The 18,236-nt window shown below is 44.6% G+C and overlaps 1 protein-coding gene across 1 annotated transcript in view; it reads left to right on the plus strand.

Moving 5' to 3' along the window:
* Positions 1 to 8,497: 8,497 nt before the first annotated feature.
* Nceh1 (neutral cholesterol ester hydrolase 1) overlaps positions 8,498 to 18,236 on the plus strand; it is a 56,762-nt gene continuing 47,023 nt past the window's right edge. The window contains exon 1 of the mRNA XM_042678914.1: positions 8,498 to 8,776. Coding sequence (XP_042534848.1) covers positions 8,639 to 8,776 — 138 coding nt within the window. The 5' untranslated portion in view covers positions 8,498 to 8,638. The remainder of the gene's footprint in view (positions 8,777 to 18,236) is intronic.

Consider the following 18,236-nt stretch of genomic DNA (forward strand, 5'->3'; position numbering starts at 1 on the left):
ACAATCAGAGTAATTTAACAAAAATATCAGGTTAGTGTGGTCACACTTACCTATAGTCTTAGCTACCTGGAGGCTGGGGCAGGAGGATAACTTGGACCCAGGAGTTTGAGAACAGCCTGCATAACATAGTGAAATGATAAATAAATAAACAAAATCATGCTTCAAAGCTAGGTCCAGGTAGAAAGTCCGTGAGACTCCATGTCAGCAAAATGAGCTCCCTTCCCATAGTTTAGTCTACTCCTTCCTTTCTCCACAGCTTAGCATGCTCCCTTCCTAGGCAACACTAGGCCAGTGTAGCAAAGGCAGTAAATAATCAACTTCCAACCCCCTTTACCTTGGGATGGCACTTTTCTGCAGCAGCTACCACCATATAAAGCAACAAGAGCCACTTAGAGTGACCTTCAGGTCTGGGCAGTTGCAAGACCCTAATCTACTATTTGGATAGCAGCCATAAATCCCAGTCATCATGAGGAAGCCCCTGACCCACACATCCACACCAGGGTCTCCACCTCCTAGCCCCTTCTAGGTTATATAACCTTCTAGGTTATAACCAATATAATCTATACATAACCTATATAACCTATAACCTATATAACCTATAACCTCCTAGGTTATATAGGTCACCCCAGACAATAGCTGGTGCTTCTTCTCACTTCTCCCTTGTGAGAAGGATTCTTGCCACCCCCCCTTTCCTGGAAATAAATCTTTCTTTGTTCACTGTACCTGGATGTCTGCATGGTTCTCTGGCAAAGTCTAATCTTATTTAAGCTTACACTCCATTTTCAAGTAACCATGAAATAGCCAGAAATGGAGCTGGGAAGAACACCAGCCTTAACTGAGAAAGCAAAGAGGTAGGACCCAGGCCCTGAATTCAAGCCCAAGTATTGGTACACGTGCATGCACGCACACGCGCACACACACACACACACACACATTCATAGAATGCAGAACCTCCTTCATCCTCCTTGTTAATCCAACCTGGTCCTGGTAGTGCCCACCCCCAATGGAGTCTATTTCTCTGTTCTCACTTTTCACACTATGAAGGTTGTTAATTTTCAAATGTCCATCTCCAGCTCAGACACCTCTCCTGAGTGCCAAAGACATACAATGAACTGCCTACCTGCATCTCCTTTGGAGAACTTCCACGTTGTGAAACTAATCGCCAAATTGAGATCAATAGAAATCTAAAAGTTTTAGAATTCCATTTCTCCTGTATTTTTTTTCTTCTTCTTCTTTTTTTTTTTTTTGTCAGTGGTGGGGCTTGAATTCTGGGCTTGGGCACTTTCTTCAGCTCAAGGCAAGCGCTCTGCCACCTGAGCCATAGCGCCACTTCCAGCTTTCTGCCTGGGCTGGCTTTGAACTGTGATCCTCAGATCTCAGCATTCTGAGTAGCTAGGATTACAGGCGCCCGGCTTCTCCTGTATTTTCTAAGCAAGTGGTACCACCCACTTAGTTGCCCATGACTCTAGAAATCTTGAACTCTTCTGGTCCTTCTAGCTTTACCTCCAATGTAATATCTAGCAATCTTGAGCATCTCTCTTTGGAAATCTGAGTCTTTTCTATCCCTCCCGCTACCCAGTTCAGGACTACAACACTCTTACACATACCATCAATTATTTCCAGGCCAGCATCCTATCTAGCTTCTGCCCCAGATAACAGTTCTATAGTATCAGAACAATCTCTTTAAATGCAAATCAGATTGTGTTACCCACCCTTCAGCCCTGAGGTTGGTTTCATCTTCCTTAACTTGGCAAGCAAGATTCTCCCTTCCAGATCCACCTACTGCCCCCTTCCCTTGCCAAGCAGGGAAGACCCACTTGGTGTTAGGAGTTGGAGTCCCAGGGTCCAACTTAGGCAGGGCACTCTACACTGTGGCAAGATATTCATGCTTAATTTGAAACTAACAGTAGCTTTACATAATCAACTTTACCTTCCTACAGTTTGTGAAAAGTTACTGTTCAGAAAGAAGATGATAAACTGGGTGTGGTGGGCCACACCCATAATCCCAGCATTCTGGAGGTTGAGATGGGAGGATTACAAATTTACAGCTCACCTGGACCAGAGAGTGAAACACTTGCAACCCAACATTTTGTTGGTTCCTTGAAAATAAAAATCTTAAAAACTATTCTGCCTGGGCTGGCTTCCAACCATGATCCTCTTACATCAGCCTCCTATGTAGGTAAAATTAATGGCGTGAGACACCAGTGCTCAACTCTCACCCTTGAATTCTTTCTTCAGTGAGACAGAGAACCTGTCATTTCTCAGGGTTGAGTTTGTTCATGGCATTTGACCTGGTTGGAAGGAAAGCTTAGCCTAATGGCTATTTTTCTAAGGCAGGACTGTTTACAAGGATTTACAGGTATTTACAAAGTGCCAGAAAAACCCCAAAGCAAAGTACTATTGAAGAATTACAAAATATTCCAAATTAATTAATTCTTGAACACATGGCCCAGAAAAGCTGGGAGGCAGTAAGACTTTTAATAACAAATATGAAAAATTTAGCATAAATTAGGGAAATACCATGGGAAAAAACATGAAATTAATGTGATGTAGATGATCAAAGAATTTGTAAAATCAACAACTTCTTAATAGAAATTGGCTGCCATATGCTATTAAATAACTTGTCCTTGTGGGTGCCAATGGCTCAGGCCTGCAGTCCTAGCTACTCAGGCGGCTGAGATCTGAGGATGGATGTTGTTCAAAGACAAGACTGGGCAGGAAAAAAAGGTTTTGAGACTTTTTTCCCCAGTTAGCCACCAAAAAGCCAGAAGTAGGGCTGTGGCTCAGGTGGTAGAATGCTAGTCTTCAACAAAGAAAAAGAAAAAAGAAAGAAAAGAAGATCAGGGACAATGTCCAGGTCCTAAGTTAAGCCCCAAGACCAAAACAAGAAAGGAAAAGAACCCATCTGTGAGTGTTTTTCAGAGCGTGAAGTCATCTCTTCCCACTTCATAAGAAAGAACAAGAATTCATTAATCAGATGATAAAATCTCCAGCACTGATTACAGGATTAATGTTGAAATTCTATTTACAATGTAAGCCTCCTTTTACAATGTAATTTCACATAAATTAGTCACAAACATTGAGAAAGCTAAATCATTCATTTTACCTAAGAAAAAGAAAAATAACATTGGGCCCAGGAAAATCTGCAAACCATGGAGTTTAAAGTTTCTCTGTTTCTATCAATGATACCATTTCTAGCCACATACACAGTTCTGTGATATAACTGTGATCACTCTTGTGCTAAAGCTATTTTACTCATCTTTTGCTTTTTCCCCAGTATGTTACTTTTTGGTGAGAGTTCTTGTATTTCCCTTATTAAAAGACTTTTTTTTTCTTTAATCTGTCATGGAGCTTGAATTCAGGGCCTGGGTGCTGGCCCTGAGCTTTTTTCACTCAAGACTAGTGCTCTACCACTTTGAGGCAGAGTTCCACTTCTGGTTTTCTGGTGGTTATTTGGAGATAAGAGTCTCATGGACTTTTTACCCCTGCTGGCTTCGAAGCCCATATCATCAGATCTCAGCCTCCAGAGTAGCTAGGATTATAGGCGTGAGCCACCAGCGCCTGGCCTATTTATTAAAGACATTTTAAGGCTTCATGGGCCCTTTAAAATACCTTGTGCTATGGGCCGGGCGCTGGTGGCTCACGCCTGTAATCCTAGCTACTCAGGAGGCTGAGATCTGAGGATCTCGGTTCAAAGCCAGCCCGGGCAGGAGAGACCGTGAGACTCCTATCTCCAATAAACCACCAGAAAACGGGAAGTGGCGCTGTAGCTCAAGTGGTAGAGCGCTCGCCTTGAGCTGAAGAGCTGAGGGACAGCGCCCAGGCCCAGAGTTCAAGCCCCACGACTGACAAAAAAATAAAATAAAATAAAATAAAATAAAATAAAATAAAATAAAATAAAATACCTTGTGCTAAAATTCTTATAGAATGCCAGGTGCTGGTAGTACATACCTGTAATCTTAGCTTTTCAGGAGGCTGTGATCTGAGAATCACAGTTTGAAGTCACTACAGGAAAGAGAGTCTGGGAGACTCATCCCCAGTTGACCACCCAAAAGCCAAAAGTGGAGGTGTGGCTCATGTGGCAGAGTTCTAGGCTTAAGCACAAAATAAATTAAAAAATAGCTCAGGGACAGGGCTCAGACCCTGAGTTCAAGCCCTAGGACATCTTACATAATTAGTAAATCCAGTGTGTGTGTGTGTGTGTGTGTGTGTGTGTGTGTGTGTGTGTGTGTGTGTGTGTGTGTGTGTGTGTGGTGGGGGTACTGGGGCTTGAACTCAGGACCTGGGTTCTGTCCCTTAGCTTTTTTGCTCCAAGGTGGTGCTCTACCACTTAAGCCACACCTCTATTTCTGGCTTTTGTTTTTGTTTTTGTTTATTTGTCAGCTGTGGGGCTTGAACTCAGGGCCTAGTTTCTGTCCCTGAGCCTCTTTGTGCTCAAGGCTACCACCTGAACTGCAGCACCAGTTCCAGCTTTTGAGTGGTTTATTGGAGATAAGAGTCTCACAGGGACTTTTCTGCCCTGGCTGGCTGCAAACCATGATCCTCAAATCTCAGCCTCCTGAGTAGCTAGGATTAAAGGCGTGAGGCACTGGTGCCTACCTGTCTGGCTTTTTGATTGTTAATCACAGGTAAGAGTCTCTTGGATTTGTCTGCTGAAATCTGTTTTACTCTGCCCAGGCTGGCTTTGAATCAGGATCCTCAGATCTCATTCTCCTGAGTAACTAGGATTCAAGTGTGAGGCTTCAAAGAATATGATAGGTACATGGCACATTATCACTGGGAAACTCCTTCCTACAATGAACTTATAAGAAGGAAAACACAAAATACAAGAAACTGGCATTTGGACCTGTGGCCTAAGGAAGGTCTGCTCTCACCCAGTGTGAGTAGGGTACCTTCCGGTGGCTAAGGCCTCTCCTCTCCCCTCCCCTCCTTTCCTCTCTCCCCTGGGATATCACAACTTCACATCTACTCCTGTTTGGGTTCTGGAATTTGCATCAGTGGCTTCACAATTCCTCCGATGTTCAGCATCAGAATGGGAACCAAGTCCCCTCCTTGTTTGGACTTGAGCAGTGATTCAAGCTTTCCTAGCTCTAGCTTAAAATAGGACTCTTCAGCCAAGCCACCTGTAATCCTAGCTACTAAGGAGGCTGAGATCTGAAGATCATGGTTCAAAGCCAGCCTGGGCAGAAAGTCCCTGAGACTCTTATCTCCAATTAACTACCAGCAAACCAGAAGTGGCACCAAGTGGTTGAGCACTCGCCTTGAGCTGAAGTGTTGAGGGACAGTGCCCAGGCCCTGAGTTCATCCCCCATGATGGATCAAAAAAAAAGGGACTCTAGCCTCTGTAGTCTCATGGGACAATTCCCTGAGGAAATGGTCTCTTTTGTGTGTCTCTCTGTACCTTCCACTGCCTGCACAAGCCTGATGAACAGGGCGAGGTGCAAAGGTCATGAGGTGCTTAACACACTGTGATGCTGTATAAGCTTAAGTATTGTCAGCTCCTTGGTTTATTATTTCATGCCTAGATTATAAACATATATCTGGTTCTTGAATGTGTACATAACACAAGAAGTCTCATTATATTAAAAATTATTAAATGATTTTCCCAGGGATTACAGGACTATACACCTTTAAATGTTACCAATGGTATTTACTTTAGTCTGAAAATCAGAGGAAATTCCTTTTCTTTCTTTCTTTCTTTTTTAATTTTTATTTTTTTTTAATTTTTTTGGGGGTCCGGTCATGGGGCTCTACCACTTGAGCCACAGCGCCACTTCCAGCTTTTTTTTTCCTGCTTATGTGGTGCTGAGGAATCGAACCCAGGGCCTCATGCATGCAAGGCAAGTGCTCTACCACTGAGCCACCTTCCCAGCCCCCTTTCTTTCTTTCTTTTCCTTCCTTTCTCTCTCTCTTTCCTTCTTTCTCCCTCTTTCCCTTCCTCATACTCTTTCTTTTCCCCTCTCTTTCTTGTCTTTCTTTCTCTTTCTTCTCTTCCTCTTTCTCTTCCCCCTCTCCCTCCCTCCCTCCCTCTCTTTCTTTCTTTCTTTCTCTTTCCTTCTTTCTTCCTCCTTCCCTTCCTCATGCTCTTTCTTTCTCCCTTTCTTCTTTCGCTCTTTCTCTTTCCCCCTCCCTCCCTCCTACCCTCCCTCTCTCCCTCAATCCTTCTCTCTCTCTCTCTCTCTTTCTTTCTTTCTTTCTCTCTCTCTTTCTTTCTTTCTTTCTGTCTGTCTGTCTTTCTTTCTGTCTTTCTTTCACTGTGTTGCTGTGTAGCCTAAGCTGGCTCTCAAGCCTCAAACTTTCAACCCTCCTGCCTCAGTCTCCCGCTGGGATAATAGGCATGTATCACCTTATTCAACATTAGTTTTCTCAATCGGTAAACACTCAATAATCCGACAAAAGATTTCATTTCATTGAATCAAGAATATAGCTCCCTTAACCTTCCTTGGTATGGAGACATGGAGAATCCTAAACATCACCTCAGTGATCTCCGAATTCTGAATGTATACTAAGTACTTAACTAACACATAATTGGGGAATATGCGCTCCTCCTAAAACAAAATTCAATGGTTGTTTTGTAAAAACAATCCATAATAAAACACACACATAGTGTTTGCTTTAACTAGCCTGACCTTACTTTGTGGAGTAAAGTAAATTTTCAGAGGGATTATTTATTTTGAGTTACTAATGCAATGCAAACTAATATTCTCAGTGTGACAGGATTGGGGCAGTAGATCTTGTATAAAATGTTGATGGCTCACACCTGTAATCTAGGCTATGCAGGAAGCTAAGATCCGAGGATCATGGTTCAAAACCAGCCAGAGAAGGAAAAGTTCTTGAGACTCTTACCTCAAATTAACCAACAAAAAGCCAGAAGTGAAGCTATTGCTCAAGAGGTACAGTGATTGAACAGAAAGCTCAGCTACAGCACATAGGCCCTGACTAGCGCGCACACACACACACACACACACACACACACACACACACATATAAAAATCTAAAAGATAAGACCAAATTGTTTTGTGGGTTTCCTAAATGAGTAATCAAGTCTAGTACTCATCTTGTTCTATAGTTCTCTGAAATTTTAATTTCCTGTGAAGATTAGCTTCTACCATCCTGCATATATCCTCACACAGAAGGATATACAACCCTGTTTAGAGCTTATGTATGGAGCCAATAACTAAAATTAAAAAGCATTTTAAAAAGGAAAAATATAAAAGAAAAATATCACATTTTATTCGAAACACTATTGAAGTATCTCCTACAAATAAATGTTTACCTCCAACCTTGAACAGATAATCAACATTCTCCTGGTAATCTCACATCAGTTCTGTACCTACAGTTATCTCACTTCTGTGAATTAAATTTATAGTACTATTTTAAGATGAATAATGCTATATACTAGCCTTTTTGGGGGGGGGGGGGGGAGAATCCAGTCGTGGGGCTTGACCTCTGGGTCTGGATGCTGTCCTTCAGCTCTTCAGCTCAAGGCTAGCGCTCTACCATGTGAGCCACAGCGCCACTTCCGGCTTTTGTTTTTTCTGCTTATGTGGTGCTGAGGAATCGAACCCAGGGCCTCATGCATGCAAGGCAAGCGCTCTACCACTAAGCCACCTTCCCAGCCCCAGAAATGTTTTTCTATTGTAAGGAAAGGCTTTTCTCTTTATATTACATTGGAACTGACTTAGGGATTTTTATGTTACTCAATGGTTTCTAGGTGATTTGATTTGGTGATTTCCTTTTTCTTTTTGCGCTGTTATGGGATTTGAATTCAGGGCCTGGGAAATGACCCTCAGTTGTTTTGCTCAAGGCTGGCTCTTTACCAGTTGGGCCATAGCTCTACTTCTGGCTTTTGGTAGTTTATTGGAGATAGGCATTACATAGAGGTTTCTGCTCAGGTTGGCGTCGAACCGTGATCATCCTCAGATATCAGCCTCCTGAGTAGTTAGGGTTACATGCATGAGCCACCAGCTCGGGGCCATTTTGAACCCTTTTTTTGGCACGCAGCTTTATCTTGTAGTTTTCCTGTCCCAGCTTGGAATCAGCCTTTTATCTAAGGATGTTGGAGCAATGAGCGTGTGTTCTCTTTTTGGAGACCCGGATCTGGAAAGCAAGACTTGAGACGCTGATGGACCATCGCTTGAATTATGAGGAATCTACTAATTCTCTTTTTTTCCACCGCTCATCAGCTGAAACTTGCATTCCATTATAAGTCTGGGTCAAGAGAGAGGATTTTTATTTATTTATTTTTATTATCATTATCTGTCTCAACACATCGTCATTTTGAATCCAGAATTGCCCAGAGACTCTAGCCAGAGGACCCCCTCACCCCTTCCTATCCTCCCAAAGGATTCCAGCTTCCCCATTCAGGGCACTGCCCAGCTGCAGTACCGGGCGCGTCCTCCGGGGTGCGCTGCGCGCCGCCCGCGGCGGCTTCCTCCAACCTGGGACCCCGGGCACGGCTTCGCCCGGGCACCGGGGAGGGAGAGGGCACGTCCGCGTCCGCGCGGCCACTTCCTCCCGACGCCGCCGGTGATTGGCTCCCGGGCTTATCATAAACGCGGAGGAGCCGCTGCGGCTGGCAGGAAACTTGCTACAGGGCTTGCGGGTGGCATCGCCGGGGACCCCAGGCCGGGGCACCATGAGGTCGTCCTTGGTCCTGCTGACCGCGCTGGTGGCGCTGGCCGCCTATTACATCTACATCCCGCTGCCCAGCTCCGTGTCCGACCCCTGGAAGCTGATGCTGCTGGACGCGACTTTCCGGGGCGCACAGCAATTGGTGAGGTGCAGCCGGACGCTGCTTCCCTCTCCCTCCCCGTGAGCGGTGCATGGGGGGGGGACAGATGGGAGGATGGATGGATGGATGGATGGGAGGATGGATGGATGGATGGATGGATGGATGGATGGATGGATGGATGGATGGGTGGATGGGTGGATGGATGGGGGACACCACATTTCGCCACCGTGTTGCACGAAAATGCATGTTTGTGCTCTCCTTATTTTTCCTCCAAATGCAGCGACGCGATCGCCCGACACGTTCGGGGTATCCCCCCTTCGCCCCTCTTTGCAATAGGAGAGCCCGACCTGCGTGTGTCGTGCCCGGGGGCTGAAGTTCCTGCACGGGGCTTCACCGCTGTGCAACGCCCCTCCCCCGCCCCGAGAGTCCCTCCCCCTCCAATGCCCTCCCCCCATCCTCCACCCCCCACCCCGCTTCTTGGTTTGTGGGGTCAAAAGCCGAATCCCTCGGGCATCGGAGAAACCACTGGCCTGCACCCCCATCGTCCCCCCACCCCCCACCATCGAGGCCCCGCATGGAATGGGTTAAATGTTGGGAAACAGGTTCAGGCTGCCCGAAAAGCAGAAAGGAGAAGCTGCAGGCAGTGCAGCAGGGCGGGTGGAAGGGCTCTGGGGATGGCGGGCCAAGGTCCCCCAGCATTCAAACCGCGTGATCGCCCCCGTTTCACCGGTGCTGCTTCTCAGCCCCAGAAAGGCGGTCCGCAGGCCCGAAGGGCTGCAAGGTCCGGGAGGTGGTGCCCTTCTGCGTTTTCTGTCCTTGCTGGTCAAGGAGATAGATAACCTTTGCCTGGGCCCGAAGCCGGCGTTCACCGGAAGGGTAGCTTTGCCCTCTTCTGTATGCGGGTGTGTGTTTCTACACCCCCCTCCCGGTCCCCTGGAAAATGTATCCGGCTCTGGATTCCATGATAGAAGGTATTGTGTTCTGTAACAGAACTACAGCCTGAAGCCAAGGCCCGGCCCTGTGAGTGGATAGTATTTCTGAATAGACTGCCTTATCTAAACTCTTCTTGTGTTGGGGATGTGTATACCAGTATGAGCGTTTGAACGCAGGATCTCGGTTTTGTCCTCGGTTATGTCCCAGAGCATTCCGTGTGTGTGTGTTGTGTGTGTGTGTGTTGTGTGTGTGTGCGTGTGTGTGTCAGGGCCTGAACTCAAAGCCTGTACTGTCCCTGAGCTTTTGTGCTCAAAGCTAGTGCTCTACCATTTGAGCTACAGCTCCACTCCAGCTTTTTGGTGATTAATTGGAGATAAGAGTCTCTGGACTTTCCTGCCAGAGTGGGCTTTGAACCACAATCCTCAGATCTCAGCCTCCTGAATAGCTAGGATTACAGGTGTGAGCCACCAACACTGGACATCTTAGCTGTTTTTGCTAAAGGCTGGCACTCTACCACTTGAGTTACAACTCCATCTTTTGCTTTCTGGCAGTTAATTGGAGATAAGAGTCTCAAGAACTTTTCTGCTCAGGCTGGTTTAAAATGGTGATCTTCATATCTTAGCCTCCTGACACACTAGGATGACAAACATAAGCCATCAGCATCTGGCTATAATCTATGTTATTTTTGCAGAGTCCTTTCAGAAAGACAACTAGACAGAGAAAAATCATGTTTGCCTAAAGGATTTAGATTCCTTTTCCCTGTCTGTGGCTATGCCCTATTCAAAGCTTACTACTGCCAGGCACCAGTGACTCACACCTGTAATCCTAGCTACTCAGGAGGCTGAGATCCTAGGATCACAGTTCAAAGCCAGTCCAGTCCAGACTCTCAACTCCAATAAACCACTACAAAACCTGAAGTAGTGTTGTAGCTCAAGCAGTAGAGGGCTCACCTTGAGCTGAAGAGTGCAGGGACCAGCATCCAAGCCCAGAGTTCAAGCCCCATGACCAACCATTAAAAAAAAAGCTTACTACACACCTAATGGTTGATTCCAGTTTCCAACTCCAAGGCCTAGCTTTGTCAAAGAAAGTCTGAAGTTACAGACTGCTATTCTGCTTCCTGCTGCTAACCAAAGTGTTGGCAGTACCGTACTCCAGCATTGTTACCAAAAACTCAGTCTTTATATAGCACCCTGGAGTCCCTCCCTTTCCTCCTGGAAATATGTAATGTGCAATCAACACCTTTCATAGATTCTGGAGAAAACTAGTGTTTACCCAGATGGATTAAATGGTCACCCATAGTACATTCAAAATCAGGAAGAGTTCAGCACTGAGTGTACCACTAGCTTTACTTGTATTCCTGAGCTACTTCGGAGGCTGAGATTTGAGGATTGATGTTCAGAGCCAGCCTAGACGGGAAAGGCCTTGAGACTCTTGAGACTCTTATCTCCAGTTTCCACCAGGAAACTGGAAATGACACTGTAGCTCAACGTGGTAGAGCACTAGCCCTTGAGCTAAAGAGCTCAAGGATAGCATCCAGGCCTCAAGTTCAAGCCCCATGACAAAAAGAATAAGGAAAAAGAAAACAGGAAAGGAGAAACTGCTATGCTGGCAGCAGATTATTCCAAGTTTTCAGGCCACCAAGGAAGTCTTCCTTATCCTTATCCCATATAATTTGGGGAAAACCAGTTGTGAGATTAGCTTTTCTTACTCATCTAGACTGCTGGGCCACAGAGGGCAGGGTTATGTGGGGTCTATAAGTGTCTATAAGTGTCCTGGCCTGTGTTTGGAAAAGGGAAGGGGTTGGGCTGCATTCTAGCAGTAGATGAGATGACAGGTGTCCTTACCTGACACAGCAGATCAAGAGGCCATCTGTCACTTTACAGAGGAATAGCTCTTCTCACTTCTTTTCTGAATTGTGAAATATGGACAAGATCATGAGATCACATGAAAGTATTTTCTGTCCAGGCACTGGTGGATCATGCCTCTAATTCTAGCTTCTCAGAAGGCTAAGATATGAGGAATATGGTTCAAAACCAGCCTGAGCAGACAAATCTGAAAGACTCTTATCTCCAGTGAGCCAGGAATAAAACAGGAAGTTGAGGTAGAGAACCATCCTTGAGTGAAAAGTCAAATAAGAGGTCAGGGCCCTGAGTTCAAGCTATGGAGCTGGCAGCGGAGGGGGCCATGGGAGAGGGATTTAATCAAGACCAGAGCCTTATGTACATTTGTCAAGCATTGTACAGCTGGATTGTCCTTGGCCAGGGAGTGAATTTAAATGTCTGAGACCTGTAGTTATTCTAATTTGCCCTTGAGAACCCATTAGGAACTACGGGAGAATCTGTAGGATTGCCCATAGTCCCTAATGGGTCCTTAGATAGCTAAAGGTAAACTGGTACTGGGGATGTAGCTCAGTTATAGAGTGCTTGCTTTGCAAGTGCAAGGCCCCAGCTCCCAACCCCAAGGGCAAAGTGGGAACAGAGAGAAGAAATTGAGAGCAATGTGTGTCATTGAAACCTAGAGAGAGCTATATTCCATTGCATGGCATAAACTTTCTCCATCAAATAATTTTGACTTGAATCAATTGGTTCAACTACAATATAAATGAAGCCATTGAAGAGATGAGGCATGACCTACTTCCTAACAGCTGCACCTACCCAGTATCAAGAAAAATGAGCATGGAAGGCTCGCTTATGCCTGTAATCCTAGCTACTCAGGAGGTTGAGATCTGAAGTATAGGGGTTTGAGGCCAGCCTGGGCAGGAAAAGTCCATGAGACTCTTATCTCCAGTTAACCACCAGAAAGCTAGAGGTAGAGCTGTGGCTCTACCCAGCCCTGAGGGAAAACACTAAGGGACAGTGTCCAGACTTTGAGTTCAAGCCCCTCTTCCCCCCAAAAAGCCAAGAAACATGAGCACTAATCTATCCTCTTGTCCTTGGCAGATGCCTCCCTCCGCCCCCTGTATCTCCTTTGTGCAGGAGGCAGATTACAGGGATTATGTTTGTGCTACTTTTAGGCATCCTCTGGTATTACCTAAACAGAAGCTGTATGGTGTCTCTCAACTCATCCCTGACACCGATTCTACCTAGGCGGTCTTCTAGGAACCCTTAAAAAAATCCTGGTGCTCTGCTGTCAGACACACACACACACACACACACACTCTCTCTCTCACACACACATTCACATGTATGCACACAAACATGCATGTGCACATACACACAATATTACATTTATATAGAATCTGTGAGAGATAAATATTTTTTACCAGTGTTTAAAAAAATCACCTACCACCCCATGATTTCAGTTGCTACAAAACTTGAAAAACATTACTCTAAAAAGTGACTAAAAATGTATTGCTGTTATAATGTATTCTGTTTAAACTATTCAAGTCATATTTGCTGCCAATGAGCCCATTCCCATTTTATTGGTATAGATGAGTTGCTCAGAATACTTGGTTGATAATTTGGCTCTACGAGTGCAAGGGGATAATATAGGCAAATTTCAGTGTTACAGCAGAGCCTCATTAGACTTGTGAGTGGAGAAAAGTTGTGCCCGGCACCGGTGGCTCACGCTTATAACCCTAGCTACTCAGATCTAAAGATCATGGTTCAAAGCCAGCCTGAGCAGGAAAGTCCGTGAGACTCTTACCTTCAATTAACTACCAAGAAGCTGGAGGTGGAGCTATGGCTCAAGTGGTAGAGCACTACCCTTGAGCACAGGAGCTCAGGGACAGTGCCCAAGTCCTCAGTTCAAGCCTCAGCACCAACACAAAGAAAGAAAATATAAAAGTAGGCCTGAAAAGACCAGTGGAGCAAGGTTATGAAAACAGGATGGCAGAAGACAGAGGAAGAAAAAGTGTTTAGTGAAGTTCTGAAAGCTGATTTCAAACTGGTACACAAATGCTATACAGAATTGCTTCTTTTAAATTGTCACTTCTTTTGAATTGTCATTGCCAATCCATAAGTTGATTATGCCAGTCAGCTTCCTCAGAAGCACAGATCTGAGAGTTCAATCCCCAGTACTAGTGTAAACACACACCACACACAAACACACACACATCCCTCCTTGCCCCCAAGACAGTGAAACATGGGTTGGGTGATGAAAGGCAGAAAAATTTGTAGGGGGGGGGGGGCGCACATGGCCAAATCTGTGGTTTAGAACAGCCGTTGTCAGCAATGTTTGTGGGTTTGTTTGATTTCCCCCCAATGCTGGGGACTACACCTAGGTCCTCCTACATACTAGGCAAGAACTAGACCTATCACCTATACCACAAGCCAAGAACATTCCTTCTCTGTGCAGTGGAGAAAATGGCATTTAGGAAAGCAAACTTGAAAGCCAGAGATAATATTTAGGAAGGACTGATGGGGTAAGAGCTGGGCCTCTGGGGAAGGGAGTGGGGGAGCTGCCCATCAGAGCTGCTGCTGAGAAAGAAGCCAAGAGGACCCATGAGGGCAGACTCTGGGCTCAGCGGGTGACATCGCTCTGCCAGCAACCTGTCTAAGGGTGACGACAGCATGTGGAGTCTTATTGTTGCCTGTCAGGGGCACTGGTCTTAGGCTAGTGCTCATGAGTGGCTAGAGCTCTGGAATGTAGAGACACATTTGAGAGCTTGTGGCCATTGGGTGGAATACTTTCCCAGTGTTTGAAAATGCTGGAAAAGAATACGGATGAAGATGAGAAGGCCTATCTACGTGCAGTGGCTCACGCCTGTAATCCTAGATACTCAGGAGTCTGGGGCCTAAGAATTTACAGTTCAGAGTGAGCCTGGGAAGACAAAGCTGTGAGATTCATATCTCCAGTTAGCCAGCCCGAAGTTGGACTGGAGACATGGCTTTAGCTATAAACAAAAAACTCAAGCAAGAGCAGGAAGGCTAGGTTCAAATCCTATTAGTGGTATGCACACACACACACACACACACACACAGAACCAAAATAAAACGTGACTTTCATTTATCTTACATAGCCCTCGAGCTTGATTATGGGTTTCACCTCTGCCACCTGGGTTAGGAATTTACAGCAAGCAGAGGTCGGCATCATTGCTTCTGTGTCAGCTAAAACCCTTGCAGGTTCCTGGAAAGATGGTGCCTCCCCTAGATCACTTGATTCCATGGTGCCAGAGGCTGGCATGGAAGCCAGCCCCGCTGGGGTGCACTGTGCAGATGCTGTGGCTGTTCTACTGCTTGGGGAGAATTGCATGGTCTGAATGACAAAATGCAACCAATTTATAAGGTTATCCAGATGGGTTTCACATACAGCGCCAACACTGATACATTTTGAAGAGCTATAAGAAATGATTTTAAGACAGGCCTCAGTGACTTATGCCTACAATCCTAGCTACTCAAGAAGCTGAGCTCTGGATCACCATGCAAAGCTAGCCCAGGGGAAAAAAAATCGTCCATATTCCATCTCCACATTCCCTGGGGGTAGGGAGATGATATTTCTCATCTTATGTGCTTAACCCCAATAAAACCAAATTCACACACACACTCCATCTCCAAAACCACCAATGAAAAGCTGGACTGGAGGTATGGTGCAAGTGGTAGAGCACTAGCCATAAGCAAGATGAGGTGCAGTTGAAGCCCTGGTACTAACACATATGCGCACATGTGTGCATAAACACACACACACACACACACACACACACACACACACACACACACACACACGGTTTTCAGCTGGAGATGGTGGTATACATCTATGGAAGGTGAAGGAAGTATGATCTAGAGTTCAAGAGAAGCCTGGGCTATGAAGTGAGGAGTTGTATCAAAAAAAAAAAAAAAAAGAAAGAAAAAGAAAAAGATGGAAGGGATGACATTGGTAAACATGCTCTGTACTCATAAACTGACATGTAATATAATAATAATAATGAAATAATAATCATATTAATAAACAAATCTTGGCTATGGAGGTGGCTCACTGGTAGAGCCTTTGCCTCGCTTGCATAAGGCCTTGGGTTCAATCCTCAAGATGAAAAAAAAACTTAAAAATTTAAGAAAAACCCCAAAATAGAGACACAAGAGGTTTTATCTTTGTCACTGTTGTTTTTAATGTACTATGTGATTTTTTTTTTGTTTCATCTGTATGTTCCTCCCCCATGGTATAACCCCCCTGTTATCACTGTATTTGATTCCATTGCCCTGCATCTTGTATATACATTTTTCTGATTTGGGGAGGGGAGGGGAAATAACAAAATGCTGAAATAATGATACAAGTTGACTCATTGTAACAATGAGATATTCAAGACACAATGTTGAAAATGAACTTTACAACTTGGTAGGGGGAGGAGTTTGAGAGGTGGGGAGGGAAGGGATGGTAGGGGAAAAACAAAGGAGGGAGTAACAATGCTCCACAGGAAATGTACTCACTACCTTACTGGTGTAACTGTAATCCATCTGTACAGTATCTTTACAATAAAATATATTAACAAATTTAAGGAGATTTAAAAGTATTTCAATATATGTAAATATCAGTCTAGATGGCTTACCTATGACCTATTTATAGTGTATCTATGGGAAAGGTCATGTTTAGACAGTTTGTGACTGTTTGTGTTTTTATTATCATTACTATTAAACAGATAATCTGGTCACATATATCTAGATTTCCATATAACATAATTTTTTGTGTGTGAGTGACAGGGACTGTTAATAATCAGACCAGGAGAACAGATTTTTGTTTGTTGTACTTCTGGCTTTTTGATAGTTAACTACAGATAAAAATCTCACAGAGTTGCCTACCTGGGCTGGCTTCAAACCTCGATCCTCAGATCTCAGCCTCCTGAGTAGCTAGGCTTACAGGTGTGTGCCAGTGGTGCCTAGCTCAGGACAACAGTTTTTAAACCAGAACTTTCCCAGATGAACTGGGTAGATGATTATAGTACATGTATGTGACTTAAGACCATTAGCTGTGTAAACAAAGTTGTAAACTGACCTTGTGCTCCAATGCCTGGTGCTCCTCTAGCCCTTCTGCCTTCCTTTCCCTATAGAACAAAAATACTAAGTTCCTTAGCTGGAATCACTTCTAAAGAGTTCATCTACTTGCTTTTGTTCTTGTGGTTTGAGACAGGATTTGTATGAGGCCCAGGCTAGTCCAGAACCCACGATCTTCCTTCCTCAGCCTTCTGAGTGCTGAGATTACAGGTGTGTGACACTAAGTGTGGCAAGAGATTACACACTTGGGTCTGACACCTTTCCTCTTATTCCCTTTGCCTCATATGTCCCACCATCTCCTCATCTTTCAACATCAACTCCAAACACATCTCTTTTTAGAACTTCCTCGTCCCCTCATAACCCTAATCAGCTTTCATTTCTCTTTGTGTATCCTGCCAGCGTTTCCTTTTGCTTTTAGAGCCCTTATACATCTCATTCCTTGGATTGGCATTTTTTCCTTTATGGCTCTCCACCAAGTCATCTGCTTTCTTGCCATTTACCACTTAATCCCCTCTTAGTGTTTACGGTTTGGTTTGAGGATTGTTTATGATAGACAAACTGCCAAAAAAAAACAAAAACAAACCCAGAAACAAAAATCAGGGATTCGTGATTCTGTTTTCAGTTGCTTCCTCTTTGTTACTCCATCTATTCATGGGACAAAACTTTTGTTTCTAAGTGCTCCGGACTCACAACTTAGCCAAAAATGGCTTTTTGTATCATTTCCCAGCTTCTTTTTTTTTTTTCTTCCAGCCTAGCAGTTTTCTGGGGTTTTAACTTCCTCATCATATGTTTAGAGATTTATGCTTGCTTTTCAATTTGGAATGGCTTAGCTACCTGTTTCCAGCTCTAATTGCAATTGTTGGCTATGCCTTCAAAGATTAGTGGCAAATTTCCTACATTTCACTTTTTCTCTTGGATGGGCTAAGTGGTGAGTGTCCCATAAGACATGAATGACAGTCCCGCTTTGAGCTCCCTGTTCTGTAGTATTGTCCCTGCCTTGAAACTCAAATTAGCTTTCCTTTGAAAGTTTGAAATCTAAGGGTTTGGTTTTTTTCTTTTTTTTTTGTCAGTCATAGGGCCTGAACAGTGAACACAAGGCCTGGGCACTGCCACTAAGCTTATCTGCTCAATGCTATCACTCTACTACTTTGAGCCACAACTCTACTTCTGGTTTTCTGGTGGTTAATTGGCGATTAGAGTCTCTTGGGCTTTCCTGCCCAGGCTGGCTTTGAACCACAATCCTCAAATCTCAGCCTCTTAAGTAACTAGGATTACAGGCCTGAGCCACCAGTGCCTAGGCTATTTTTTTTAATGCCAGTCCCTGGGCTTGAACTCAGAACCTTGAGCCCTAAGTTGCTCATAGCTGGCATACTACCACTTGACCCATGTCTCAACGATTTTTGCCTTAAGTTATTTTTCAGATGAGGTCTCCCCCCTCTTTTCTTTCATTGTTTGTCCCAGCTGGCCTAGACCATGATCCTTCTATTTACATCTCCTGTGTACCTAGGATTGCAAATGAGTGTTATAATGGCTAGCATTTTTAAAAATTGAGATATGCTCTCACTAACTTCTTGCCTGAGCTAGCCTCAAACCATGTGCCTTCTTCCAATGTCTACCTCCCAAAAAACTGGGATTACAGATATAAG

Source organism: Dipodomys spectabilis, unplaced genomic scaffold (assembly GCF_019054845.1).
Source record: "Dipodomys spectabilis isolate Male_0828 unplaced genomic scaffold, ASM1905484v1 ptg000050l, whole genome shotgun sequence".
In the NCBI taxonomy this organism is placed as follows: Eukaryota; Metazoa; Chordata; class Mammalia; order Rodentia; family Heteromyidae; genus Dipodomys; species Dipodomys spectabilis.